General features: G+C 38.1%; 1 protein-coding gene and 1 long non-coding RNA gene across 9 annotated transcripts in view; one reads left to right on the top strand and one right to left on the bottom strand.

The window, feature by feature from the left end:
• EXOC4 (exocyst complex component 4) overlaps nt 1-27,866 on the top strand; it is an 802,504-nt gene that overhangs the window by 439,422 nt on the left and 335,216 nt on the right. The window contains exon 11 of one of the 5 annotated variants that reach the window (XM_086395585.1): nt 7,368-8,604. The exons of the other annotated variants lie outside the window; for them this stretch is intronic. Coding sequence (XP_086251711.1) covers nt 7,368-7,398 — 31 coding nt within the window. The 3' untranslated portion in view covers nt 7,399-8,604. Of the gene's footprint in view, nt 1-7,367; nt 8,605-27,866 lie in introns of those variants that run through there. 5 annotated transcript variants of the gene reach the window in all.
• Nucleotides 16,711-26,839, bottom strand: LOC147373779 (uncharacterized). 4 transcript variants are annotated; one of them, XR_015162070.1, is made up of 4 exons: nt 26,711-26,839; nt 22,312-22,364; nt 17,243-17,435; nt 16,711-16,987 (listed from the first exon to the last, which is right to left on the bottom strand). It is a non-coding gene; the product is annotated as an uncharacterized LOC147373779 (long non-coding RNA). The 4 variants fall into 4 exon arrangements; XR_015162069.1 differs by having other exon boundaries at nt 22,312-22,413; nt 26,711-26,826; XR_015162068.1 differs by lacking the exon at nt 22,312-22,364 and having other exon boundaries at nt 26,711-26,831.

Below are 27,866 nucleotides of genomic sequence, written 5' to 3'. Positions count from 1 at the left end.
AGTGGCCATTCCTTCTTTCTTTTAAAAAATAAAATTGAAACCAAGAAGTTCATTTTAGCAGATAAGTGCTAGGTGGTTTGAAGGGTTTGCATTGAAGCTTTTATTGGTGAAATTATAGAATTCAACTTATGCCAATGATTAATAAAATGACAAAAGAAAAGTCATTATAAATAGAAGCAAAGTTGACAATGAAATACCAATTAATAAGATTAATACTTTCTTCTTTTAAAGTAGATTATAGAAATCTGCTTAGTTTTTTCTCAACTCCCAAATTCTCATTTCTGGATAATACTTGCTATCATTTTTGTTTCTGACAGATTTGAGGACATGATATTCTGATTATATTAAGTGACAATGGGCAGTTACTTAGGTAAACAAATAACAGAAGTAATACCTGAAATTTATATGATGTTTATAGTTCATATTATTTATAAAGTGCATTTTTGAAATCCTTAAGATAGAATTTAATGAAAACCTTCAGACTCAGAGTTTTGGGGTAGGGCTGCAGAACTGTCAGCTAAGACAATCTTACTTCTCACTGGAGATCTGTTAGTTCTTCTGTTTACAATACAAGCATATCTCCCAATGGATCAGAATTACTGTAAGATGAAGAAGACAAAAAAGTGACTATGTGGTCAATACAGGAAAACGGAATTCTTCATAAATGACTGAGTAAAACTAAAATAAATGAAGAATTTGAGGCATCTGTCATCACGGACTCTTCTTTAGGTTTCAATACTAACTTTGGGAAATAACAAACATTTTGGATGGTTTGGTAGGGACATACTGATTGGATTCAGTAACTTACCTAGTCCTAATAAAAGCATTTCTTTGTATTTCACTAAAAAGAGGAACTGATATTAATCAACATTACTAAAAGGAATGAAGCAATCAGTATGTTTATTCTTTCATTACTTATTAAGTATCTATTGAACATTTATTTTGTTCTGCAGGACAGACAGACAAGAGTCTTTGTCATCCTAGAGCTTAAATTCTTGTGGAGGAGGTTTTGTTTTCTTATAGGCAATGTAGTAGGTACTTTTTGTATTCTCTTAGAAGTTCCATAGCAGACTATGGCATAATGATTATTTCCAATTTGAAGTTGAAGAAACTGAGTCTTACTAAGTTGCTTAAGACTGTATAACCAGTAAGCAACAGGAGTTGGTGCCAGTAGTGAAAGCTTGCCTTGCCTGACCCCTTCACTTTGCAGCTCCACTAATATACCATCTCCTGTGGACCCATTCTTTATAAAAATATCTTACCAAATGTCATCATTTAATAACATTAAAACCTGTTTTTGCTTATCATTCAGTTGTTTTTTTCAGATCAGTCATTTTGTAGTATTGGGCTTGATTGCATTTTCAAAAGAAATTACGCCTGGTACGCTCAGCCTGATCTAGTAGCACAAACGACAGCTTCGCCTCAATAACAACAGGAAGATCCTTAATGGGCACTGTCTTCAGAATGGTAATTCTGATAAGCAATTGCCTCTTTAATAGTGTAGTTGGAGTAATAGCAAAGGACAGCCAATTATAATCAGACAGTGTCTGCCAAGGTTGACCTTGGTAGGGGTACTGTAGAAATATATGGATTTATGGATTTTGTGAAGGGATAGTATTCAGGAGATGGCATCAAGAGAGGAAAAAAAGATAAAAGTGGGGAAGACAGTTTTGCACGTTTCTGATTAGCAAAGGGAAAAGTTCTGCTAACTGATTATCAACAGTGCCTTGTCATCAGGCACTGCCTGTGCAGGTTAGAGTTGTTATCTGCCAAGCTGTAAAGATACCTTGTTTCTATTCCGATTAAGGCTTTGGTTACATCTATCTCAATAGAAGGGAGCGTAATCAAATTTAGTATGTGTGTGGTCAAACCTTAGCCTTGGAGCTGGGAGATTATGTCTGATCATTGCCTATATGACTTTAGCTTTGTTTTTTAAGATTTTCTGTGATGGACTCGGGCTTCCCAGAGGGTGCAGTGGTAAAGAATCTACCTGCTAATGCAGGAGGCGCAAGAAACGCAGCAATCATCACTATCATAGTTTGTTTTCTATTTCAGTTTTTGGGAGGCGTGAGATTTTAGAATAGTGGCGAAGAACTTCTGGCTCTGTAGCCAGATTGACGTGGTATCAGTCTCTTCCTTGTTGCAAAGCCTTGGGCAGATGACTTAATCTACTTAATCTCTCATTGACTCAGTTTCCCAGTTAAATGTGAATAGCAGTAGAACCGGAGAAGGCAATGGCACCCCACTCCAGTACTCTTGCCTGGAAAATCCTATGGACGGAGGAGCCTGGTAGGCTGCAGTCCATGGGGTCGCTAAGAGTTGGACACGACTGAGCGACTTCACTTTCACTTTTCACTTTCATGCACTGAAGAAGGAAATGGCAACCCACTCCAGTGTTCTTGCTTGGAGAATCCCAGGGACAGGGGAGCCTGGTAGGCTGCCGTCTGTGGGGTCGCACAGAGTCGGACACGACTGAAGCAACTTAGCAGCAGCAGCAGTAGAACCCACCTGGTAGGATTTTTGTGAGTAAAGATCTTAGAGAAGTGCCTGGCCCGTGGTAAACACTATGTGTGATTAGTGGACTGTGATTGTTGATAGTATTGTTGTTACTGTCAGAAACATATTATCATGGCATAATTATTGTGGTCACTGTATCCTCTTAACATCAAATGGCAGATGAACAAGAGCATTTACCTTTAGCTTCTTAGTCCTTTGTGAATGTTGGGACATGTATATATTAGCCATAAAAGAACTTGTAAATTTAATGCCATAGTAGTCATGGCGTTTAGGACAGAATATTTGTACTGCATGCAGTAGTAGGCATTTAGGACAGTATATTTAGTATCTTAGTTCTGGTTGCTATAACAAGAATTCCACTGGCTTAAACAAAAAATATTAATTTCTCATAGTTCTGGAAGCTGGAAGTCCAGGATCAAGGTGGCCAGCAGATCACTGTCTGATGAGGACCTGTTTGTTGACTTGCAGGCAGCCACCTTCTTACTGTATCTTCACACGGCTGAGTTGAGAAATCCTCTCTCCCATGACTCTTCATATAAGGGCTCCAATCCCAGTCATGAAGGCTCCACCTTTGTGACCTGATGACCTCCTAAATTTCCCACCCCCAAATACCATCACATTAGGCTATCAGGACTTCAGCACACAGATTTTGGGGGGACACAATCCTTTAGTCCACGGCCCTTGGGAAGAAGGGCAGCAGAAACAGCACCAGCAGAGGAGGGGCTCACGCACCCAGTTGGGGCAGATCTTGGGAGTAGGCTTATCCTCTGATCTCTTAGGCACCTTCCTTCAGCTTTTCTGTGGCTCCCGGCCTGGGTCCGTGCAGCTGCTTTGGCTGCTATTGTGTGTAGGGGGATTACACTCGGTAGTGATGTGATCTGGATGTGAAAACTGGCTGCGGTGTAAATTGGTAGGTGCAGATTCAAAATGCTACTACGTGAGACCTCACCTATAACCTCCACTGTTTTTGTTGTGCAGTCAGTCAGAGAGACAAAGGAGTATATTGCGAGGCAGCTGCTACTAATTTCTTTTTCCTTTGTTTCACTTTGACATGACTGCCCATTCTTTTGAATTTTTGTAAGTAATCCTAAATCAGACAGCCATGTCATGTTAGGCTTAAAATTAAACTCTATCAGGCCGAATTTTAACAACCACCAAAAAAAAAAAAAAAAAGGAAAAGTCATCACCACAGGTATATCAAACATATTACAAAATGAAGGAAGGAGGATGGTACATTAAGCACACTCTTGGTAAAGTGGAGTTCAAGGTGTGGGGATACAGTATGCCACACTGTCCCCGTAGAACAGTGATAGAAAATAAACTATCATTTTTTACTGACTCATTCTGTCAGTGATTGAGGCATTTCAGTGCACAACCAGGAAAATAATAGGTTATTTTCACGATGGTAGAAGTTTAACAAATGCCCAATCATTCTCCTACATCATCACTGTCGTTGGCGAGAGCTTTACTGTATGATATTGATGCCTTGCTTCTTTCTTATTGCTGTATTCTTTTCAGATTCAATCTTTCTGCAATGGGCCACTAAACATTTCAATTTGCTACCTGTAGAGCTGGATTGCATGGCTCAGACTGAAATGAGAGAGAAATGCATTTCCTGAAACTCCCAAGTTGAGGGTTTCATGGATTTTTGTAGAAGGGCACACAGACTGAAACCCACTGATAAAGTTGCACACAATCACTTTTGAGTGTCTCATGAAAGTACATGGTATTAGGCAATTCATGGATGTTTTTAGGGAAAATAGGCTCAGCTAGATACTGATGGAACCCCTACATTTTGAGGAACTCAGACCGTCAGCCGGGGGTGTTCGTGCCTATAGTCAGGGCTCTCACAATGGCCCTTGAATACTTCTAACACTGCTTGTTTAGGTGCTCTTAAGAGCTCAGGTACTGAAGAAGAGGACAAAGTCTAAATTATTTCCTGGCCCAATCCAACTGAAAGAAAGGGTTTTATTCTACAGTTGGGGAGAGATTTTTTGTCCTTTTGCAATTTTACGGGTAGGTAACATAAGGACAAGTTGGCTATGGAGGAGTGAAAAGCCAGGAGAATCATGGACAACAGGGGACAGGCACCTTGATTTTCCAGTTCCTGATGACCTCCCGCCTTTGGACCGCTTGCTCTAGTGGAAAATAGATTGTCAGTCGTACTGCTGTTTTCCCTTGCTGCTGAAAGCATACTGATGGCTAGATCACCTGGAATATTTATATTCCATAGTCTGTGTTGTACACTGAAACCTGTAGTGTTACTTTAGAAAATAACTCTTGTCCTTTAGCAAGCATCTGACCAAGTGGAAATGACCTAGAGGGGAAGTGATTTGTTCAAGGCTCAGCCAGGATTGCAGTCCTCATCATTGAAACCCAACTCTAGCCCTCTGTCCCATTCTTATCATTATCACAGTCATAATCCAAAATAATTCTGGACCAGAAGGGAAGCCGTGACTGTGCAGGCATGCCTCTGCTCTGTTGCTGTATGATCTTGAGCAAGACATCTCTCTGGAACTCACTGTTTCTCTTTCATAGAAAGGGGTAGCTTGTATCTGTTGATCTCTGTATTTTCTTGTATAAACTCTCTGGTTCTATTAGTTTTTTTTTTTTTTTTTCTTTTTCCTCCATTTTTGACTTCTTTTTTTTTCTTCTGAAAATTATGAGTATATTCACAAAAGAGCAACAGATCCTTGCTGGGTTTTAGAGCTAGAGGAGAGCTAGCTGTAGAGGATGGATTTTTGTAGAAGGGCGCACAGACTGAAACCCACTGATAAGATGCACACAGTCACTTTTGAGTGTCTCATGAAAGTACATGGTATTAAGCATTCATGGATGTTTTTAGGGAAAATAGACCCAGATGGAGAATAACAATTATGAGTAACATTCTACTGAGTTTTTGAGGCTCTGTTGTTTGGGGACTTCAGGGGTCTCATGGTCCTCTGACTTCTTGTCGTTACCACTGGACACTCCCAGAAGGAAATGGTCTTCCTTCATTCGAGGCTATAAAAATGGATCTGGTCTCCCACCATTTCCCTCTGACCCTGAAGTAGTCATGAAAATCATGAATGTTTTCTAATGATTTGGGGGAAGGGGGTAGGTAGTAATATTGAGAATTCAACAAACGGGAAAGATCCAAGGTTTAAGATTCAAAAAGTTAGAAACTGTAGTCTTAAACATGAGGGGCCCCATATCTTGATTGAGTATTACAGGGACTTAATTTTTTAATTACATTTGGCCTTATCCGTGGTCTTCTTTTGTGTTTCACTCTTACTTCCTAAGCTGCTTCTTACAGACTTTCTGTCCCAAATAATTTTGATGACTTTAAAGGCGACTCCTTCTCACTTCTGCATTTTGTGTGTTTCACGAGACATTGCTTGCTTGTTTGTTCCCTCCTGACTATTAGGGGCACAAGAGAGAAAGAGAGTGAGGAGGGGAGAAAAGGGGGAGTGCAAGGGCACCAGTGCCTTCGGTTATTGAACTTGGAGAGAACGGGTTCTTGTAGTGTAGACACATGAAATTAGACAGTTTACTTTTCATGGGAACTCTTAATTCTTACTCTAGAAAGCATATTTCTTCATAGGAAAGATACTGTTGAGGATTCCTGTTCAAATGGGGAGAACCATTTGTAGGTGATACAGAGTCATTAAAGCAATTAACATTGCATCATGTCCCATGTAGAAAGCAAAGCATACCATGTATCAATCAAGAATTTTTTTCTTTTTAAAAATACAGACAGATTCTCAAAGACTGTGTTCACTCTACTACCCTCAGAGAAGTTGCTTCTAGTGTGATGCTTGTTAAATATACTTTTTCTAGATTCTATTCATTTAGTGATTCATTCAACAAACTTATTGACTACTTCTATGTGCAGAGAATTGCAAAGTGCTGAGGACATAGATGTGAAAAAGTTGAAATGGGACTCTTACATCAGTGGGCCTTCAGCATGGTGGAAAAAGCAAATTGAACAGTTGCAGAGTCTTGTTATAAAACTAAAATACTTGTGTAAGGGAGAGACTTCTGTGTGAATACAAGTTTTATTTATAAGCATGAATTTAGAAAATTTTGAGAGTTGGGTACTGGTTGAGAAGAACCTTTGTGAGAAATTCTCCCTGTTCACAAAATAAATACAGTCAGCTTTTCACGTCCACAGATTCAACCAAATATGGATTGAAAATATTCAAATAAAATAAAATTTCCAGAAAGTTCCAAAAAGCAAAACTTCAGTTTGCCTTATTTTGCAACTATTTGCATAGCATTTACATTGTATTTACAACTATTTACATAGCATTTACACTTATTCCTGTTATAAGTAATCTAGAGATGATTTATAATAAACAGGAGGATGTGAGTAGGATATATGTAAGTATATATATGCAAATACATATATGTGCAAATACATTTTGTATAGGAACCAGGTACCCAAGGGATGGATTCTGGGAACAACTCTGTGCACTTTTCATATCTGGCCTTAGCTATTTGAGACTTAAAGTGATTTATAATATAGATCTGGTTTTCTGGCATGAAATATAAAAATGAGATACCTCCAAGTTGGAGCCTTGTCCTAGACTATTTTTGTAATTAAAGAGTTTGTTTTGGATTAGTTTTAGAAAATCTTTAAAAGTGTAATTCTTCAATTGCCAAAAATTCACACTGGTTCTGTGTTTCTTAGACATAAACAGAAATATGTTATTTTTTGATTCACTTAATTTCTTTTTAGTCTTGTTAGCAAGTTGTTCACCTTGATATTTTCCATTGATTTAGCTTCAGATCTTAAAAAAAAGAAAAAGCAAAGAGCAAAAAGTTGTCAAAACTTCTGAAAGTTTCACTGCTGTTTCTTATCTTTTCAGGTGGCTACTGCCAAATAATGAAATCAGTTAAATTGCTCTTTTTTGTGTAATTCAAGGTTAATAACTGGTGAAAGAAATTTTTATCATTGGGTAAGTTTTATAATTTTATAAATGATAGGAATCCTCTCCTTTTAAATTAGTATTGTTCATTTAATAGCTAAAGAATTCACCTATATCTCTCATTCAGTTATAGAATCTTGCTCCTTTTTAAGTCTGGTTTATTCATGAGACTCTAGTAAAATGTGAATGTTCAGCATGTGTGCCCTTCCCTACTCATTGGGGACACTCTCCACGTTTCGCACTCTACCCCATGTCTTTATATAATTATATTATTATATGTCATCCATCTTTCTACTAAGTTATGAACTCCTTGTGCCAGAATAGTATCTTTGTTATCTTTGTAAACCCAGTGCCCAGCACAGCACTTGACATATAATAGGTACTCATATATATGTTGGAGAAGGCAATGGCACTCCACTCCGGTACTCTTGCCTGGAAAATCCCATGGATGGAGGAGCCTAGAGCGCTGCAGTCCATGGGGTCGCGAAGAGTCGGACACGACTGAGCAACTTCACTTTCACTTTTCCTTTCATGCACTGGAGAAGGAAATGGCAACCCACTCCAATGTTCTTGCCTGGAGAATCCCAGGGACGGGGGAGCCTGGTGGGCTGCTGTCTATGGGGGTCGCACAGAGTTGAACACGACTGAAGCGACTTAGCAGCATATATATGTAGTGATTGAATGAAATGTGGCCTTCTGAAGAACAGAACCTACTTACACACACACACACACACACACACACACACGCACAATCAGCAAATAGGCATTAATCTTTGTTGTATATAGGGTTGCCACTGGGCCTGTTGCAGGTACTAAATTTATAGGGTCCCTCCCCTACCTTTGGGAAGATGAATTTCATTGGATTCTAAATGCACACAATCATATGTTGTTTTATTGACTTCACAGATATTAGGTTTTTTACATACTGAAGGTTTGTGACCAACCCGCCATCAAACAAGTCTGCTGGCACTATTTTTACAACAGCATTTGCTCACTTTATGTATCTGTGTCACATTTTAGTAATTCTCACAAAATTCAAACTTTTTCATTATTATTAATACATTATGGTGATCTGTGATCATTGATCTTCGATGCTTATGTTGCCAAGAAGATTTCAACTAACTGAAGTCTCAGATGACGCTTAGCATTTTTTTAGCAATAAAGTATTTTTAATTAAGGTATATGCATTATTTTTTAAGACCTAATGCTTTTGCATGCTTAATAGATCACAGTATAGTGTACACATAACTTTTCTGTGCCCTGGGAAACCAGAACAGCCTATAGGACTCACTTTACTGCGATGATCTGTGAACTCAGAATATCTCTCACGTCTGCGTTTATTAATGGAAAAGATGCCGTAACCAATAACATATCAGAGATGTGCTTTGTGTAGAGGCCAAAGGATAAACTCTGCTATAGGATCCTTGGAGCTCCAAGGATCCCCCTTCACTAAGGATAATCAGGAGCTTATTTGTAGAATAAGTGGGACTTTAGCTCAACTGTAAAAGAGTGGTTAACATTTATGCCAAAAGGCATCATAGGTGGTGGCTGTGTCCAGTACATTCCATCTAGGTCTTCAGTCACCATGTACCGGGATTCAAGACTGATCATACAACTTTACCCTGCATGTGTTAAGGAATTTACTTAATGTGTGAAGATTTTACTTAGGAAATGGGAAACTTACACGGCTCAGTCAGGAGGAGAAAAGAAGGCACAGTTCCCCCAGTGTTCCCATTGTCCCACTGAGATGTGTACTGAGTTTGGGCTTTGTGAGCCTGCAGTGTGGGCTTGAGTTCTCTTGTCATTTTGCCTTACCAGAGCAAGAGAATGAGAAAGCATCCTTGGCATTGGAGGAATACTCAGGCTGCTTAGTTCAAAACAGTTCAGTTTGGTGTCCCAGCTGTCTATAGGCATTTATGAATGTCACCTTCTGGACTAGAGACTTTCAGACCCATGGGAAGTTTCAGTTTCCTCTTCCGAGGGAGGAAGTCACCCACACTGTGGATAACTGATATAAAGTACAGTCCCTTCTGCTGGGAAAAAGGTGTTCACCTGCTCTGTTTGTCATGCGGGTGACGCTGCCTGAGCTCTGGGGTCACCATCAGATAGTCCTGCTCATTGCACTACAGTGGTAATGAGTTTGGCCCTGAAAGTAAAGACCTCAAGTTCAAATCTCTGCTTGCCCACTTACTGACTATGTGACTGTAGGTTCATAACCTCTCTAAGTCTCAATATTCTGAAATGTGAAGTTAGAATAATAATAACTCATTCTTCATAGAACTGTAATGAGAATGAAATAAAATAGACATTTAGTACGTAGCAAGTGTTTGGTGAACATTAGCTGGAAAGCAAGGATTATGATTTTCCAAGAAAGGAAAGAGAATGTTGCAGAATGTTCCAGTGGGGACAGGCATTGTTCCAAGGGTAGGCATTGTTCCAGGGACAGAGGATGGGCCAGTTTTGTCAGGGAAAGGGCTTATTTGGGGGAGAATAGAACTGTACTGGGGGAGGGAGGACCCTTAGTGCAAATTAAAGAACCATCCTCCAGTCAGCTTGGAGACATTGGAGATTTTCTTGTCAACTCATGATATGTAGTGGAATTTTTTCAGAAAAAACAATGTGGTGGTAGGCATTCTAAGTATATTAAAAGGAAAATAAACTGGAGACAGGAGTACCTTCTAGGCTAGAAGTAATTTATTTTCCAGGAAGCTGCAGATTTGAGTTCTGTGCCCTTTGACTTCCATTTGCTTTGCCATCACCCTCTTCCAGCGAGTTACAGTGTGAGCTGCAATATGCCTCCAGACCTCTGTCCACCTTCTGCTGTTCTTCGTGTGCAGGCATTGTAATAACAAAAGGTTTAAAAAGTAATCCAAGTTATTTTTAATAGGATATAGGCACAGATAAAAACAGTATAAGACAATACATCTAAAAGGCATTTCTTTGGATTTTGGTGATTTCTCACTATATTGAATTGACAGACTCAGAAACTCCCCCCCTTTTTTTTTTCTTTCTTTCTTTCTTTTTTTTTTAACTGGAAAATAATTGCTTTACAATGATGTGGTCTCTGCCGTACATCAGTGCAAATCAGTCATAATTATATATATATCTCCTTCCTCTTGAGCCTCTCTCCCCCTCCCCCTTTTCAAGAAATATATTTTTTAATGTTATAAGCCAGGGTTTTATAAAAGTTTGCAGTGCTTTACTTAGCTTTCTGTTTTCCAACCCTTCCCCATGTAATACTTGAGAGAAAATGAACAGGAATGATGGGTAAATGAATGAACAATATGATGAGCTGCAAAGGAGTTCAGAGTTGTTGGCCTTTGCCCTGTGGGACTGTGCCTCATGGAGCATGATTGCCTGATGTATCTTCCACCATCACCATGACTGGACCAGGGGCCTCTTGGAACAAGGACTGTGTCCCTCTTGTTCTCACTGTATCTCCAGTTCTTAACTCAGTACCTTGGATGGTTTTTCATTATTTCTAAATAAGTGAATCTGCCCCTGAAATAGGATTATTTGTGGGATTTTGAGAGTACATCACTGATGAAGAGTACATCACTGATTGTATCCTGGGCTTTGGGCCACTCCCTTAAGATCTTAGTTTCCTTGGCTATAGAAATTCGTAAAGCACCTATTTTGCTAATAAACAGTAAGTTAAAATATACTACAAATCACTTCAGAATTTTAATCACTAAGTTCAGCTAAATATGCAACCAATAAAGGGATTTATCTCCTGCATGTTGCCCATGAGCCATCCTGACAATGACATTTCAAAAGCCTGTAAGGAAATGACCACTTACACAAGGAAACCATGATGTGCACACAGCCCACCTTAGGATCTGATTTTGGAGGTATTTTATTTTCTTCTTCATATAAAATGACAAGCTGTAGTTACTTTGGGGATATTTCAAGTTGTAAAACTAGGAATTTCTGACAATGTGGTAAATTTTGCATGCCTGTCTCAGTTGTTTGCTGTTAAAATATCAGAGAAAAAGAACTTTTAAGAGAGAATAGTGCTTGTCTTACCTTGCATCCTTATGACAGCCCGGCCATGGTGTTTTGTTGTTATTTAATCACTTAGTTGCATCTGACTCTCTTGTGACACCTGGAGGACTGTAGCCCTCCAGGCTTCTCTGTCCATGGGATTTCTCAGGCAAGAATACTGGAGTGGTTTGCCATCTCCTTCTCCAGGGGATTTTTCTGACCCAGGGATCGAACCTACATCTCTTGCATTGTCAGTTGTATTCTTTACCTCTGAGCCACCAAGAAATTCCACTGTGGTGTTTACCAGACAATGATATTTCTTTGATGGGTAAACAGAACATAGACCATTTGAAGATATGAAAAATGACCTTTCCCAGCAAGGAGATGGACAACTTGAGATGGAGTTGACTGCCATTCGAAATATGTAGTGTTGGTCAAGGTTTAAATTTATCAGATAATTTTAAGGAGAAGCAATTTGAGGCTAAGATAGAACTTCTTAGCATTAAATAGGCCCCTTCAATTTTCCTAAGTAAATATCCAGCTCAGCGGTGTTTGATATTAAGCCTGGCATTTTGCTCTGTCCTTTTGCTTCTGGTAGACATGCCCTTGCATTTACCATCCACATCCAATTAAGGGGAAATGGAGAACTTGAAATTCAGAGACCTCATTCTTCTTGTCACTAAATTAATGGACTGGCCTTGGTTTGGGGTAGAGATGGGAAACTGTGGAGCTTCATTTCCATTTTTTCCTTAAGATTAAGAAAAACAACCATATTTTACACATTTGTCAGCAGTGGCATCACCTTGCAGTTTACTAGTTTCCATACTCTTAGGAGCTTATTATAAAGAAAAATACTTTGAAACATCATCAAGCTTGCTTTCTGAGTGTTATCTAGTTGGGGCTCATACAATATCCCTAGGGAAAGAACTAGGAATCAGACTGGTAATTGGAACCATTGATAAAATAGAGAATCTCTTTTAATACAGACACAGTGTGGTGTAGCAAAAACATTGATAGATTTGCAAGTCTCATTCCTGTTCCTAATTTTGTTACTATGTGAGAGACGAAGTTTTATCCCATTGGATGTTGACCATTTTAAGATTTAAGACAGAAAGAAGCAAACATAATATGATGCTGAGTGTAAGGTGGAGTAGGTTTTTGAACCGTTGTAGTCAGCCAAAAGCACCAGTCTTTTACCTGACCTACTGAACCGAGTGTCTCTTTTATGTATAACCACTGGGCAAGTATACATGGTAAGAGATGATGAGTATTGGGAGACAGTTTTCCTTCGGTCTCTTGTGCTTCACGTCTCACGGACAGAATAGCATGGCACGCTTTTGTTGGGGACTGTCTTCTCAAGGTTGATCGTCCATTGGATATCCTTAGAAGAAGAAGTAGTGTCTCTTCTCTGGAGCAAAGGGCAGAGTTGTTTACAGTCTAGTATCATAAAAACAGCTCCCTCCAGGGTGCAAAGTTGTAGCAGGTTTGCTTACAGCCCCTTGTAAAGGATCAGGGATTCCTGACCTCTGGATTCCTGCCTTGTCCTGTTCCCCGTTATGTATCATGTACTTAGCTGACCTGCATCACATGGCTCCATGGCAGTTGAGCCTCAAGGGACTTGAACAAGGAGGTGGTGATTCGCTGACTCCTGTTATTGCTGAACGTAATGAAATGTACTTTGTCTCTGAACCACAGAATTTTTTTCTTGTGCCAGCATCCTTGAAACTGTGGCATGCTAACTTGTTAGCTTGCAAGTAGGGTAAAAACTCAGACCCTTCATGTTCTTGACAGAGTTGAGTTTAAACATATTAATTTTAAAGTAAGATACATTGATCTGGTGAAATTGGGAACTGCCTATGAGTTCTGGCCAAAAAGAAGAGGGTAGAACTCAAAATAGAAACTGTAACTCGAAGACTTCTTGCTGAACAGTCTTTACCTGTTATCCCATTTGAGACTTGCCTAAAACCATTCTTTCATTGCCATGAAGTGTTAGACATCTATGGATAATGCACTTTGATTTTGAGAGTTTAAGACAACAAGACTAAAGAAAAACTGTTTCTTCAGCCACACATATCAGCTGCTTTACCTGAGTTCCTTAAATTCCTGTTGCTTCTGCGTTTATCTAGGTTTCAGAGGGGAATCAGAGGCTGTGTCAATGGAGGAAATAGTTAATTTCTTTCTCCTTTAGGAGAAAAAAAATCAAGATTCTGCAGAATGAGGAATGTTAAAGAAGAAATAAATCTGTTCCTTTCACAAGGAAATGGAAGCTGGCTATTGTTAGAGTCTGCTTTGAGCAATTATATGTCTCTATCAGTAGCCAATTTGGAAACATTATTGAAACTTTAGGTCTTAGATATACTATAACTGGTGCAGTAAGCAGAAGTGATTAACCATTAGGTACTTCAGCTTGAATTCTAGGCATTTTAAAGGTCACTGGGAAAGGGAAAATAATGCATTAATTTTTACTAGTGTGTTCATTGAAGTATCTTCTGTGAAAATCAATGTAAAATTTCCTTGCCATTCAAAATGCAGAGTGGTATATAATATCACCACTCCCAACTACCCTGTATTGTTGAATTTTTAAACAAGCAGGCTTTTGAGTTATACCCTGACCACATAAATTCAGCCTCTCAGATTGGATTATTGCCATATGGAAGCAGTAGCAGGAAAAATAAATTTATGTCCGTCTGAATTCTGCTTCTGGATTTATTATTTAAGCTGCTCTTAACCTTTTCCTAGGTCAGTGATCATCTCATAGATTTGCTTTTATGCATATGCCTCAGGGAATAAAAAGTCCATTCTTTATGAGTATTACTTGTAAGTGAAATGTTACTTCTCCATTTACATTAGTAATCTTAAATTATTTACCTGCTTTGAAATTCATTCCTTGCAAATTAGAAAGATGAAAGCTGTCAGATGAGTGCATATGTTCATGCTACTTATCTGTTTGCCCATTATGGTAGCTGGTTTGGGGTTTTTGGCGAAAATAGAAAGTCTGTTTTAGGAATGTTGGCAGGGGCATAAGTTAGGAGTTTGGTCTTAAGGTAACTGTTCGCAACCACATGGACTGTAGCCCACCAGGCTCCTCTGTCCATGGAATTCTCTAGGCAAGAGTACTGGTGTGGGTAGCCTTTCCCTTCTCCAGGGGATCTTCCCCAACCCAGGGAATGAACCCGGGTCTCCCACATTGCAGGAGGATTCTTCACCATCTGAGCCACCTGGGAAGCCCCATGTATACACAGTACTATATATAAAATAGATAATCAAGGACCTACTGTATAGCACAGGGAACTCTATTCAATATTCTATAATACTGCTATGGGAAAATAATCTGAAAAGAATAGATACATGTATAACTGAATCACTGTGCTGTACATCTGAAACTAACACAAAATTGTAAATCAACTCTACTTCAATATAAAATAAAAATTAAATTACAAAGAAAAAAAAGCCCTCTGTTAAAGAAGGGAGAAAGAGGCCAGGTGGTTTATGTCAAAATGAGCCCTGCCGCAGCTGGTATCAGCTGACCTGTGGCGGCTTTCACTAAGCCTTGAGCGGCTGCATTCACCTTCCTACCTCCTGTGTGTTTCCTTCATTAAATCCTGGGAGGAGTTGGTTAGGGTGGAGAAACAGGACACAGTTTAAAACCAGAGAAATATTATCTCCCTCTTGGCAGCCATATGACAACACCTCCTGACTTGATGGCTAATATATATAATAATATCTTGAATTACTAAAGAAGTCTACTTTCTTTCCATAATGATTTATTCAAAATTAGCAAAGCCCTGACTTATATAAACAAAAAAAATGTTATAAGTGATTACTAGTCATGCCAATCTGAGTGATGTAAGAATCGAAAATTCCATTATCACTATTAATAGTGAACTCCAGGCTGGCAGATTTGGCAATGGCAAATTTTGCCCTTGGACTGGTAGATTTAGTCTGAGGCCTTGGGCTGCTCAATCGGATCTGGTTTTCCCAAGCTGATATTTCCAAAAACTTTCAGCCTTTCTTGTTGAATGGATTGAAGCAGAGAGGACTCAATGGCAGCTATTGAGAAAATTTCATTTCATCAGTTACTGCAAATTCAAGGGATAAGGGAGCTCAGCAAAACTAAGGTTTGGTGGAAGTAAAAGGCAAAATTAAAAAAAATTTATCAAAGTATAGTTGATTTACAATGTGTTAGTTACTGATGTACAGAAAAATGATTCAGCTGTGTGTGTGTATATATACCTGTATAGATAGATACCTGTGGATACTCCATGTTCATATGTGTGTGCATGCAAATATATAGATGTGTGTACACACACACATACACATACACATACATGCACACCTATGGAGAATGAAATGGCAACTCACTCCAGTATTCTTGCCTGGGAAATCCCATGAACACAGGAGCATGGTGGGCTACAGTCGATTAGATAATAAGAGTCATACATGGCTTAGTGACTCAGTAATCAGTTCAGTCACTCACTTATGTCTGACTCTTTGTGACCCCATGGACTGCAGCGCTCTAGGCTTCCCTGTTCATCACCATCTTCCGGAGTTTGCTCAAACTCATGTCCATCAAGTCAGTGATGCCATCCAACCATCTCATCCTCTGTCGTCCCCTTCTCCTGCCTTCAATCTTTCCCAGCATCAGAGTCTTTTCCAGTGAGTCAGTTCTTCACATCAGGTGACCAAAGTATTAGAGATTCAGCTTCAGCATCAGTCCTTCCAGTGAATTTTCAGGACTGATTTCCTTTAGGACTAAACCACTATTATACCCATGTATATTCATGTTATTTTTCATTATGGTTTATTTATTACAGGACATCAAATATAGTTCCCTGTGCTATATAGTATGACCTTGTTGTTTTATCTATTTTTCATATAGAAGTTTGCATCTGCTAATCCCAGACTCTTAATTTATCTTTTCCCCATCTCTTGCCCTGTAGTAACCGTAAGTTTGTTTGCTGTCTGTGAATCTACTTTTCGTTTTGTAAGTAAGTTCATCTGTATCATGTTTTAGGTTCCACATATATGTGACATTATATGTTAAAGACAAAATTTTAAACCCACATCTGGAAGATAGGCCAGTGAGGCAGATTTCAAAGAAGACTCTCTTAAATCTGAATTCTTCTGGAGCCTCTTCTACAGGGTGTTCCCATTTATTCATTCACTCAATCATTTACTCAAGAAATATTTATTGAGTACCTACTGTGTACCTGGCATTGTTCTAGGCTCCAGAGATATACCAGAGAGCAAAATAGACAAAATTTGGGGGCTTACACACTGTAATGGTGAAACACAGATATTAAGAATAGTATATCTTTTATTGGTTAATCATAAAATACAGATATAATAGGTCAGCTGGTGATGCATGTCATAAGGACAGACAGAGTGGACCAGTGGGCTGGTTAGGGATCTCTGTGAAGGTGCTCTCTTCAAGGCTCCAAGGTGCTGTCTGAGCAGAGGCCAAGGGAGAAGACGTGGTGATTCTTGCAGATACTTGGAGACAGATGTGAAGACCGGGGGAACAGTGGGTGCAGAGTGCCTGAGACCAGTGTGTTTTCAGCAGGAGGAGGGCACTCCTGATTGGAGCAAAATAAGGTGGAGAGTGAGAGGAGATGGGGACGGAGAAGTGGTGGGGCACTGGGGATGGGAGGTGATTGTATAGTAGGCCTTACCCGAGACTTTGACACTGAATAAAAGAGGAAGTTACTGAAGGGTTTTGAGGCACGGAGGGAAGTGACCCTCCATGCCCAACAGCAGTATCCCTGACATACTCCATTGTGTAGAGATAAAACAGACGTGTGCTGTGCTAAGTCAGTTCAATCATGTCTTACTCTGTGGGACACTATGGACTGCAGCCCGCCAGGCTCCTCTGTCCGTGGGATTCTCCAGGCAAGAATACTGGAGTGGGGTGCCGTGCCCTCCTCCAGGGATCTTCCCAGCAGGACTGAACATGCAGCTCCTGTACCTCCTGCACTGCAGGCGGATTCTTTACCAATGAACCACCAGGGAAGCCCTAAAAGGAAGCTAAAAAGGACACAGTAAAGTAGACCGTAGGATGGGTCCGAGCAACCCAGAAAGTGATGTCCTAACAACCAAATAAAAGCGTGTCTAAGAGAGAGCCATCAATACTAATCAAGTGCTCTTGGGGTACAGTAGGCCCATGTTTATTTGTGGAGTCAAGAATTACGGCCACACACTACTCCATACTGACTGCTATTGACTTGTAATGTACCATCCCTCTGTTCAGAAGCCTTTGATGACTCCCCTTTGCCTGCATAAGTCAAGTCTAAGACTGGGAATTTATATTTTAATATGACTGTGAGCCAAACTGCACAGCATTTTACAAGTCTCCAGGAAGCTCTGCAATGTTTACATCTCCTTATTTACTCATTCTGTTCACATTCCTCTATGTGTGGAATGCCACTCTGTCCCTCTTTGCCTATGGAAATCTTGGCAGTCCTTTAGGGGCTAATTCTGATACCCTCCTCTCCATAAATACTTTACCACTTGCCTTTTCTCCATTTCTCTCTTCTCACCCATTCTTCAACCTGTGTCATGGCTCTACCAACATTTCTTCCACTTTACACTTGATTCCAGTTGTTTGCTTTAATTCCCGTATAGCATTTTAGATTCCCTATAATCTGGAGCATGGTACTAGAGTAGACTGATTATAAGACTGATTATATAGACTGATTATAAGCATTATAAGGACAATGGTATAAAACAGACTTGTTTTTAAATACCACCTCTGCCATGACTGGCTTTTGACTTTTGCTCAGTCAGTTAAACTCTTCAAGGCTCCATTTCTGCACCCATAAATTTAGACAAATAAGGTTTCTTGAGAATTAGATGAGATAGTCATATTAAATGTATGCATCTACACTTTGTCAGATTAAAGCTATTTCCCCCCATGGAGACAATGTATCAAATAAGTTTGTGCAAGGGAAAATCATCAAGAGGTTGTTGTTATCTCAATGAAAGTTTATCACTTTCTCTTGTACATACCTCCTCTTCAATAATTTACAATGAAAGGATTAAACATTGCATATATGCCTTAAGTTAATTATAGGTTAATTGTGTCTTATTTGACAATCTTTGTTGCAGTTCCTTTAAATAATTGCCACTTGGCAATTTATTAACTTGACAACAGCACGTAAGTATCTGATTCTTCCTTTGCCCCCAAATGCTACTTTTCTTGTTAATCAACAGAGTATCTCTGAGTGAGGAGGAGCTGCAGCTCCAGTCAGTACTTATAACTTTTTCATTAGACCTTAAAATGTTATGTTAAAAATTGATGGTGGTACATCAGGTGGAGAAAGGGAAAGTGACATGGAGAGCTAAACCTTTGCTTAGCGCCTTTGTGAAGTTGCAGCAGTAACCCTAAAATGATGATTTGCTAGTGAGTTGTCTTGAAAGGATTGTTTGTGCCACAGCTTGTATTGGGGAAAGTTTTATTGAGACTTTCTGTTGATGCTGTCACATACTGTTTATTGAAGACAGCTTTTTATTTCAGAATGCTAGATAACATTGGAAGTTGTAGACTGTCTCAGTCATTTTTGACTGTATTGAGTCGACCAAAGAATACCTTCCCTTGTCATATTTGAGCTGGGTTTTCTGCCTTTCCTTTGGGGGGAAAAATGGTTGTGTTTGCTGACAGTTTGTCTTGATATTATTAGATGCAAACTTTCCTTATTTCGTTGCCTTCTAGCTATTTGTAACTTACGTTATGTCCCCCTGTAACATGTTGTAAAATCTGTCTATTCTGTGAACTCCGTTTGGGCTCTTAACCCTCTTATTAGTTAGCTTATAACAATGATAAGAATGACTTTTATGTACAGGCCATTTTACTAAGAACGCTGAGAGTCTTCTGAGACATGATCTTCTCTGCAGTAACTGTTTATCTTGGATTTGGTCTGTTCCAGTGTTTAGACTTTTAGTAATACAAACTCTCCACCTTTTGAGGAAACTTATTTCATCATTCTGTGAAACTGACTTTTAGAAAGCATTTTTTACTTTGTTTTGGGGGGCTTGTGGGTTTTTTTTTTTTTTTTGTCTGTTTTTTGTGCAAACACTTTGTCTCCTAAAAAGCCTTACCTGTCCATGCCAGTTCTAGCTTGAGTTTTTTAAGGAAAATAGTCTAATGCCTCTTCCGCAGAACAGTTCTTCAAGTGTTTGGACAACAAGAACATGGTTCTATTCTATAAACCCTGCAGGTCCTCAGGTAATGTCTATCATTGATGAAGTTTCTCCCTTGATTTTTTTCCTTAGAATTAGTTTCCAGAAAAGTTGCAGACAACAAATGCCAAAAACTTTATTTCTGACTATAAACTTGAGGCAGGCTATAAGAAGAAATGTAGGAATGATTGACAGGTGGCTTGTTTACTCTCTGTTGAGTAAATGTATACTATGCTATTACAACCAAATCTTAGTTGCATGAGTATATTGTGTAATTGTTAAAGCATGACTGTTTGCTTATTCATCACTAATCAATGGATTTGGACTTGACAAATCTTGCAACCTGTTGTATGAAGGAATGAAGAAGAAATACATGAAAGATACTTCGAGGTAAACATTTAGGTTGAAGGAGACATTCTGTCAGTTCACTGCATATTAGGGAGCTGTGGAGAGAACTCATCTGGCTTCCTACTGAAATGATGTTATCTGACCTGACTGGAAGGGGGTTCTTAGCTACAGGGTATCTTCTTGGGCCCTTGGAGTGCAGTAAGATTTGTGAAAACTTTCCTTATGTGATTTTGTTTCTATTTAGAGGAAGATTCTTATATATGACTTAATAAGCCTTCTTTTGCTAGGTTGCATACCCAGGTCTTTTATTAAAAAATTTTTTTAAAGAATTGAAGCAGTCAAAATCAACTTTCATGATTCTCCTTTTCTAAATTGTCTTTTGAATTCAGGAGATAAGCTCTCCCCTTACTGTAGAAGATTGTTTAAAAAAAAAAAAAAAAAGCAGAACTTCCTTTTCTAGGTCTGAAATACTTAGTCTCATGGTCAAAGGAATAAGATTAATTAAATTTTAATCTGGAAACCTCCCAGAGGAAGATATAAAGTAATTGACCTCTAGAAATTAAATGTAATAGCATATAAATGAGCAATCATTGACTATTTGGATTACTTTTCTTAGGTTTAGGTAAAGGAAATAGATGCTGTAGGCTTGTGACCAAATAACACCATGCCTTTGGCTTTCTTTTGTTCCAGTAGTGCTACTATTTCTAACAACCACAAAAGAAGAGAGGTTGGGGGGGAAACAAAAACAAACACACTCCACAGATCTTAAAGGCAGACAAATCATCTTTTTAGTAACCTTCTTTCTTACCTATTTACTGCAAATGAAATGACTGGACCGGGGTAACGATTATTGATGGCAATAACTGGAATCTTGTTAAATGGATTTGAAATTATATTCTCTACCTGGAGAGGAATCTAATAGGGGAAGTCCTAAAGGTTAGCAAGTAGGATTTCCAAGTACAAAGTGTTAGGATTATTTGCATATGATGACCCTTTACTGAAATGTTCTACATTTATACTCTTCCTTCCAAACAAATAATAGATTGGTAAGATGTTATTAATGGCACTGTCATATCTTTCAAGCATGGCTCTAGGGAAAAAAGATATCTTTTGATATAATCAAGTCAACTTGGTGAACTATCAAGTATTTCAGATTTGGCAGATCCCAAGTTTTCTTGGTTACTTGCTTGGATGTGTTCATAAACCATTAGTTTTCCTTCTTTCCCCTTTCTTCTCTCCCTCTCTTCCTTCTTTACTTAATTTTTTAGTTTATTTATTAAAATTAAAAAATATTGTAGTTTGTGACCCATGTTTCAGGTATACAACATAGTGATTCACAATTTTAAAAGATTATATTCCATTTATAGTGATTATAAAATATTGACTGTATTCCCTGTGCTTACAACATATCCTTGTAGCCTATTTATTTTACTTGCTAAAGTCCGAACATACAGCAAAGAATAAGACTAGTCTTTGTCTCACGGAGCTTACAATCCAAAGCATTTTGGAAGAACTGTGCAAAAATACCAGTATTAAATATTAAATGATATACAATTAAGTGCTTCATTGCTTCCCCTCTCACCATTTTGTATGAATTAGCTCACATTAACAGATATGGGTCATTATGGTGAGCTTGAGTCATTTCATGTTAATTTTGTGAAAGACATAAGCCTTTAGTAAGACTAAGTATTCTTTTTCTCTCTTAGATTTCATTTGACTTCATAAAACTTACTTGATAGTCATTGCACAGTGAATCTAGTTGGGAAGTCAAATGGGAAGTGAGATTTAGTTCTTTCTATCTACTGCAGATTTTAGCTAAAGTGTAGGTCACACTTAGAGGAGCAATACATTTAACACAGATAATGAAAACCAGTAGTAGATTTCATATACTTATTTACTTTTTTTTACATTTCAGATTTTAAATGTGGTTTTAAAAATGTTTTATTATCTTCATTATTGTGATAAAATATGCATAACTCATATTTGCTGTTTAAACCACTTCTAAGTGTACACTTAAATAATATTAAGTACATTCACATTATTCACATCATTGCTATCCAACTCCAGAACTTTTTCTTCTTTCCCAAACTGCAGTCCTATCCACTAAAAAATCCCTCCTTTCCTCTTTTTATTGCTTTTGGTTTATATAGAACATAAACTTTAAAATATCCTTTATCCTTGGTCTCTTTGTAAAATAATAGGTGCTAATTAAAGACTTTGTTTATTGCTGGGATACGATTAAGAAAAAATCATACTAACTTCTGGGACTACTGAATTTGCAAAACAGAGAGAGGATAAAGAGAGAAAAAAATAATTTGTTTAGCCAAATCTGGATGTTAATGAAAACTTAAGTTTGAATCCTGGCTTCTGCACTTACTCTAGTTGCCTCTGGGCAAGTTACTCCACTTCGGTTGGTCCGAGTTGTCTCAGCTGTAGAGTGGATATAACAAAAGCTTGCTTTACTTAACTCACCAGGCAGCTGTAAGGAACCAAGAAGTTAATTCTATCCAAGTGTTCTGCAAATCAGAACTCATATTTCGTATGTTAACCTGTATGTTGTTACGCCAGGCATCTGAGTGTTTTCCTCTTCCTGCCATTCCTTGCCAAGTCTAAATAGCCTACACTGAGATTTTGTCATTACATTTGACCCATGGGCATGTTCTTTAATTATTGTTGTCCTTAAGCTTTAATTTTTATAAGTTTATGGTGACTCCCTTTTTAGTATTTCGAACCCACCGTATCTCTGTAGATATCTTGTAGTGAACTTTTAAGACACTTCTCTTCTAATTCCCCAAGATACTGTGCACATGATTGGTTCAGTTCAGTCGTGTCCAATGATAGTAACCTGTTATTTTGTTAGGAGGGGATGGGTATTGTTGTTTATTGGCCCTCTCTATTCCAAACATGTCATGTAGATTTAATTTAAAATGCAGATTTTAACTGATTTTTAGTGAAGTCCCGAGAAGATACTTGCCTAAAAGATTAATTTTCTCCTCTTCACCAAATAGTTTTTGCTATTTTTCACAATGTGGCTTGTGACAGAGGAATATGATATTTAAGTAAAATTTGTAGAGTCAAAAAAGTGCCGAAGTGAACAGCTTTTTAAAAAGGCTATTTTACCAACTCCATAATTGACATTCTGTCACTGCTCAGACTTTATTTCATTTCTGCTCAACTCAATATATGGATTTTTATACAAACCATTTACCCAGCACTAGACAATAGCGCCTGTGGCAGATCACATTCATACAGGTGGGTTGTTTGTTATCCACAAGAGAGCTTCCTTGTATCGTGGGGACAGCTTCCTTCAGCAGGCCAGGGTGAGAGCTGGCGACACTGAAAAACTCAAATTATTAATGGGAACATCCCAAGTACTAGAAAGGGTTTAAAATTAAACCTTTTAAGCCTTTGTAGTCATTATCACATTAAGCAGGGAGGTGGTGATGGGTCATAAATTGGTTTTCCATTTTATTTAAACAGAACCTGGCCAAATGTAAATGGAATCTTTGAAGTTCACTTATGATAATTCTTCATTTTTTTTCCAACGTAGATATGAGGTTGAAACTTTAGATAATCTCTGATTGTTTCTGTTAGCCTCCATTTGTTGGAAAAATTATACTTAGAGTTTTGTTTTCTAGTTCATTTTAGTTTCTGAATGCCTTCTAGAAATTCAGGGATTCCTTGATATTCTAATTTTCCTGTATTGATTTCATGGAACTTTTTGGAACTTTGAAGAATTTAATGAATTGAGATTCTTAATTCATTGTCAGAATTTCTTGAAGGAAAAACTATAGCTTAGTGTTAGTCAGTTGCTTTAAGGTCATTCATCACTTGAAACTTTGATCAGCTCTTTAACTTTCTTGAGACTTGATGTAGATGTCAATTGAAACTTTGGTTTGATCTGTCTTTTTCCTTTTTTTGTAAAGCAGTTGGTGCCTGATTCTAATTTCAGCTGTGTTGGCAGTTCACAAGTTAGATTATCTGAGTCCTCTCTGTGTATTCCAGTCATCTTCCTGACTTTTCTGATACGAAATCTGATCGGTTACATTAGTAGAAGATTGTGTACCTGCCTCAGTTAAAAGAGATATTGAGTGTTTTGCCTTTGGTGATGTTATGGTTTTTCTCTTCTTCTTGAAACCCCAACTCTTTCCCTGTTAATCTACCTATTGAGACCATCTGAAGAGGATTCTCTTAGCATGACCCTGCTCCACTCTACCTCAAGTATTTCTCTTTATCTTCATCTTACTTCTCTTCCATTTTCATTTTTTCTGGGAAATAAATCTTTTTGCCACCTGACTTAAGCTCTCGATTCGTGCTTTTAATTGTATCCTCTTTCAAATTTTCCAGAGTCTTGTTTCACTGTTTCCTGTGTACCCCATGTCCAGCTCTCTCTCCAAGCCCATATTTATTTTCTGTACATCTACTGATTTCTTTCCCTAAAACATGCTCATTCTCTCCGCATCCTAAAGAAACCGTCTCCTGACTTGAGATCTTCTCAAGATCCTGCTGTCCTTTCTACACCAAGTTTATCCGAAGATTAGATTGTGCTAACTCTATTCTTTCTCTTTCTCCCCTTCCATTTCCTCTTTCTCCTCTTCTCCTTCCTCCTCCTGCTGTTTTTTCTTTTTTTTAACATATTCTGGTTTCATCATTTTGTCTAGAATAGTGGTTTTCAAACCTGGCTGCATTTGAATCATCTGGATAGCTTTTAAAAACTACAGATGCATGGGGACCACCCTGACTATTCTGCTTTAACTGGTCAGTGATAAGCATCCCCACTGATCTTTTAAAAAAATATCTTCCCAGAGGTTTCTGATGTACTGCCAGAGTTGAGAACCACTGTCCTAATGATCATTGTAATTGTTAACTCCAACAGGTTCTCTCCTTATGTTTTCTTTTTGTCTTATTAGTTCAAGATAGATAAAAATCTTTTCCTTAAGCTCATAAATATTCCTGGTTGTAACTGTGCACTGTATTTGTCTGCTCCTGTGTGACTGCTCATTTTCTTTGTCCTCTTTTTCCTTCTCTTTCTCTTTCATATTCCTAAAATATTGCTTCTGCCCAAAGTATCAGCCTAGATAGATCTTCTAGTCTTTATTATCTAGATCACAGATCTTATGTCCTTGCTTTACAATTATATTTATGTACTATTTCTCTGCTCTCTCTCCCTAAATCCAGACTCCTCAGTATAAACTGCCTTCTAGACACTTACCTGCATATACCATTGCCACTCATGTCCAAAGGAGAGCTTATCATCTAGCTGGGATTGTTTTTTCTTTTCCTTTCTAGCTTCTGTTTTTTCAGCCGTGAATGCCAGAAGCATCATATTTATCTTCAATTTCATCTTTCTTTTTGCCACTATCATTATCATCTACATCCTATAGATTTCATCCTAGGAACTTCCCTTTGGTTTGCTCTTATTTTACTCTTTCCACAGTCATTAATTTTGTTCTGGTTGCATGTGAATAATTACAATATTACATTAGCTGATCTTTCTTGTATCCTGTGGCACTGTAGGATAACTGTACTCAGTGCTGTTACATTCATTTTCAGGCTCAATTCCAATCTTTTCATTATCCTTTAAACCTTCTATGGATCCATACTGACTATGGTATTAATAGAATATAATTATCTGGCAATTCTAGGCGTTTGATAATAGCTCCCTGCCGGCATTTTCAACCTAGCCCCGTTTCTCTTCAATAGGACTCTGTACTTCAGCTAAACTGGGCTATTTGCTGTTCCCTCACCTCTAAGCTTTCTCTCTGACATTCTTGTATAAATGTTCTATCTTATGAAGCCTACTAATTTTTTCTGAAACCCTTGGAAAGGAGAATTTTTGCCATAAAAGTTCTAGGCTTCATGGATCCACCTCATGTTTGACTTCCAAAGTCAACTAAATAGCTTAAGGTTTCTAGTTGCTTGAATATAATTTAACCAGAGTATGTTTGTAGCTTCAAAGATGGCTTGTGACTAATTGTGATCCCTGGCATATTCTGGGACTTTGTCTAGCTAACTGTTCTTTATTTCACACCATATCAGGGTAAAGATGAGGTTTTTCTTTTCTTTCTTTTTTTTTTTTTTAGACAATTCTCATGTTTTCTGTAGGCTGGAGTCTATCTTCCTAACCTGGACCTTTTGATAAAATATGCCTTCAGCCCTTTGAATTCAGCAACAAAATAAATATCCTAGAAAGTTGGACTGGTATGCTTTTAGATTCTTTTAACTTTGCATGCTTTCTATGCCCCACCATTATTAAATCCAAACTGTCCTCCTGCTGTCTCTAAAGAAATGAGATTTCTCAGCAGTAGCAAACAATAATGTCAATCTATTTGAGACTGTTAATGACTCATTTATAATTCTGGCAGACACATGAAGGCTGGAAAAATTAAATGTACAGCATCATTACCTTTGTGGTTAGCATTGCTGGGAAACAATATAATGCTTTTAGGGCAACATTTTAAAAGCAAGAAGAATTCTCAGCAGAAGGAGCTTTATACTTGAAGGTGTGGATAATGGAATGGCAGACTGATCACTTCTTGCTATTTGAGCTTTCTGCTACAAGGCATTCAGCAAATATTAACTACAGGCCCTGCATTTCTGCAAAAGCTGAGCTGTTTCAGTCACTATGACCTGTTTTACATAGATAATTTTGGATATGCATTTTTGGCATTTTGAGAACATCATTTTCATAGAACATAACTTAGAATCTTTTTTTTAGAGTAGTAATTATTTGAAATCGTCTTATTAGCTTCTTCTGATTTGAAGATATTACTTACGTCTCCAGGGATACTGCAGAAAGGAGCTTGGGTATCTGAGTCAGCCTGCCTGAAGCGTCCCTTCCAGTTCCCTTGTGTTGTTAGGTCCATTCCACTGGAATTCTTCCCCAGCAACTGAGATGAAAATGGTCTAGTTTTTCCTTTTTTACGTAGAACACAGTTATGAAATGGATGGCATGTTTTGACAGTTTGTAGGTAGGGGTGAGAACAAAACGAACTGGCCCAGATGAAGCCAGACAAAACGTGAGATCTAAAAAGTGCCATCTCGACTATCCAGGGTAATATAAATGCAAGCTCCGTGTGGTCCTGACACCTGGCACTGCTCCCTCTCCTGTTTTTTTTTTCTTTTTTTTTTTTTTTTTTAAGAAAACTCACTGCAGTACAGAACTGTGCTTTTTCTAACAGGAAACAGAAGATGTTTTGTGAAAGCACACCATTGAGCTTCAAGACATCGACCTACCGTTTCTTTTTTCTCGATGATGAATGTGTACCTTTAATTTATCAGAACACCTTTTGCGGTTTTAATTATTTCGAATCTGTGTTGCTTCCTTGAGTAACAAGTTCTATACATCTATTCATCATTTATGATACTTTCTTGAATTCGTTCTGAAATGATCTTTAAACTTGAAGATAGGACCCCTCTGTTGTAGAGTTAAGCAGTTTGGTGAATGAATCTGCATATTGTTTTTAGACATTTTTTTTTCAATGAAAAAATATGTTTTTGTACCTATTACCAGCCTTATGTTGCCAGATTAAAAAGCCAGTTGATTGTGAAAATGAGTAGGGCGTCATTGAGTGCCTGGTGTTTGTAAAGCCCTATGTACAGTGGAGGGGATGCACGAAAGGAGAAGATACGGTATCTGCCGTCAAGAGGCTTGCGCCAGCTGGCCCGTAAAGACCACAAACCATTGCTCCATGGAAATCACGTCTATATGCATGTTACTCTAAAATATCTTGAAGTGCCTTGAAGTTAGAGACTTGGCATCAGGAAACGTACATTCTGATCAGAGAAAATTGGTTAGACCTAGATGGTTTAGTTAGGGGATCTGAGTAAAGACATTGAGATGAGAAGCATTATATGTTAAAGAACTGATTATCATAAGCAATATTTTTGTTTCAAAATATTTTGTATGAATTTTTAAGTTGTACACTTTTG

Source organism: Bos grunniens, chromosome 4, assembly GCF_055505025.1.
Source record: "Bos grunniens cultivar Pamir isolate PY7600 chromosome 4, Bosgru_T2T1.0, whole genome shotgun sequence".
Classification (NCBI taxonomy): Eukaryota; Metazoa; Chordata; class Mammalia; order Artiodactyla; family Bovidae; genus Bos; species Bos grunniens.
Note: the sequence above shows the minus strand (reverse complement) of the source record. Positions and strands in the feature narration are given on the sequence as shown.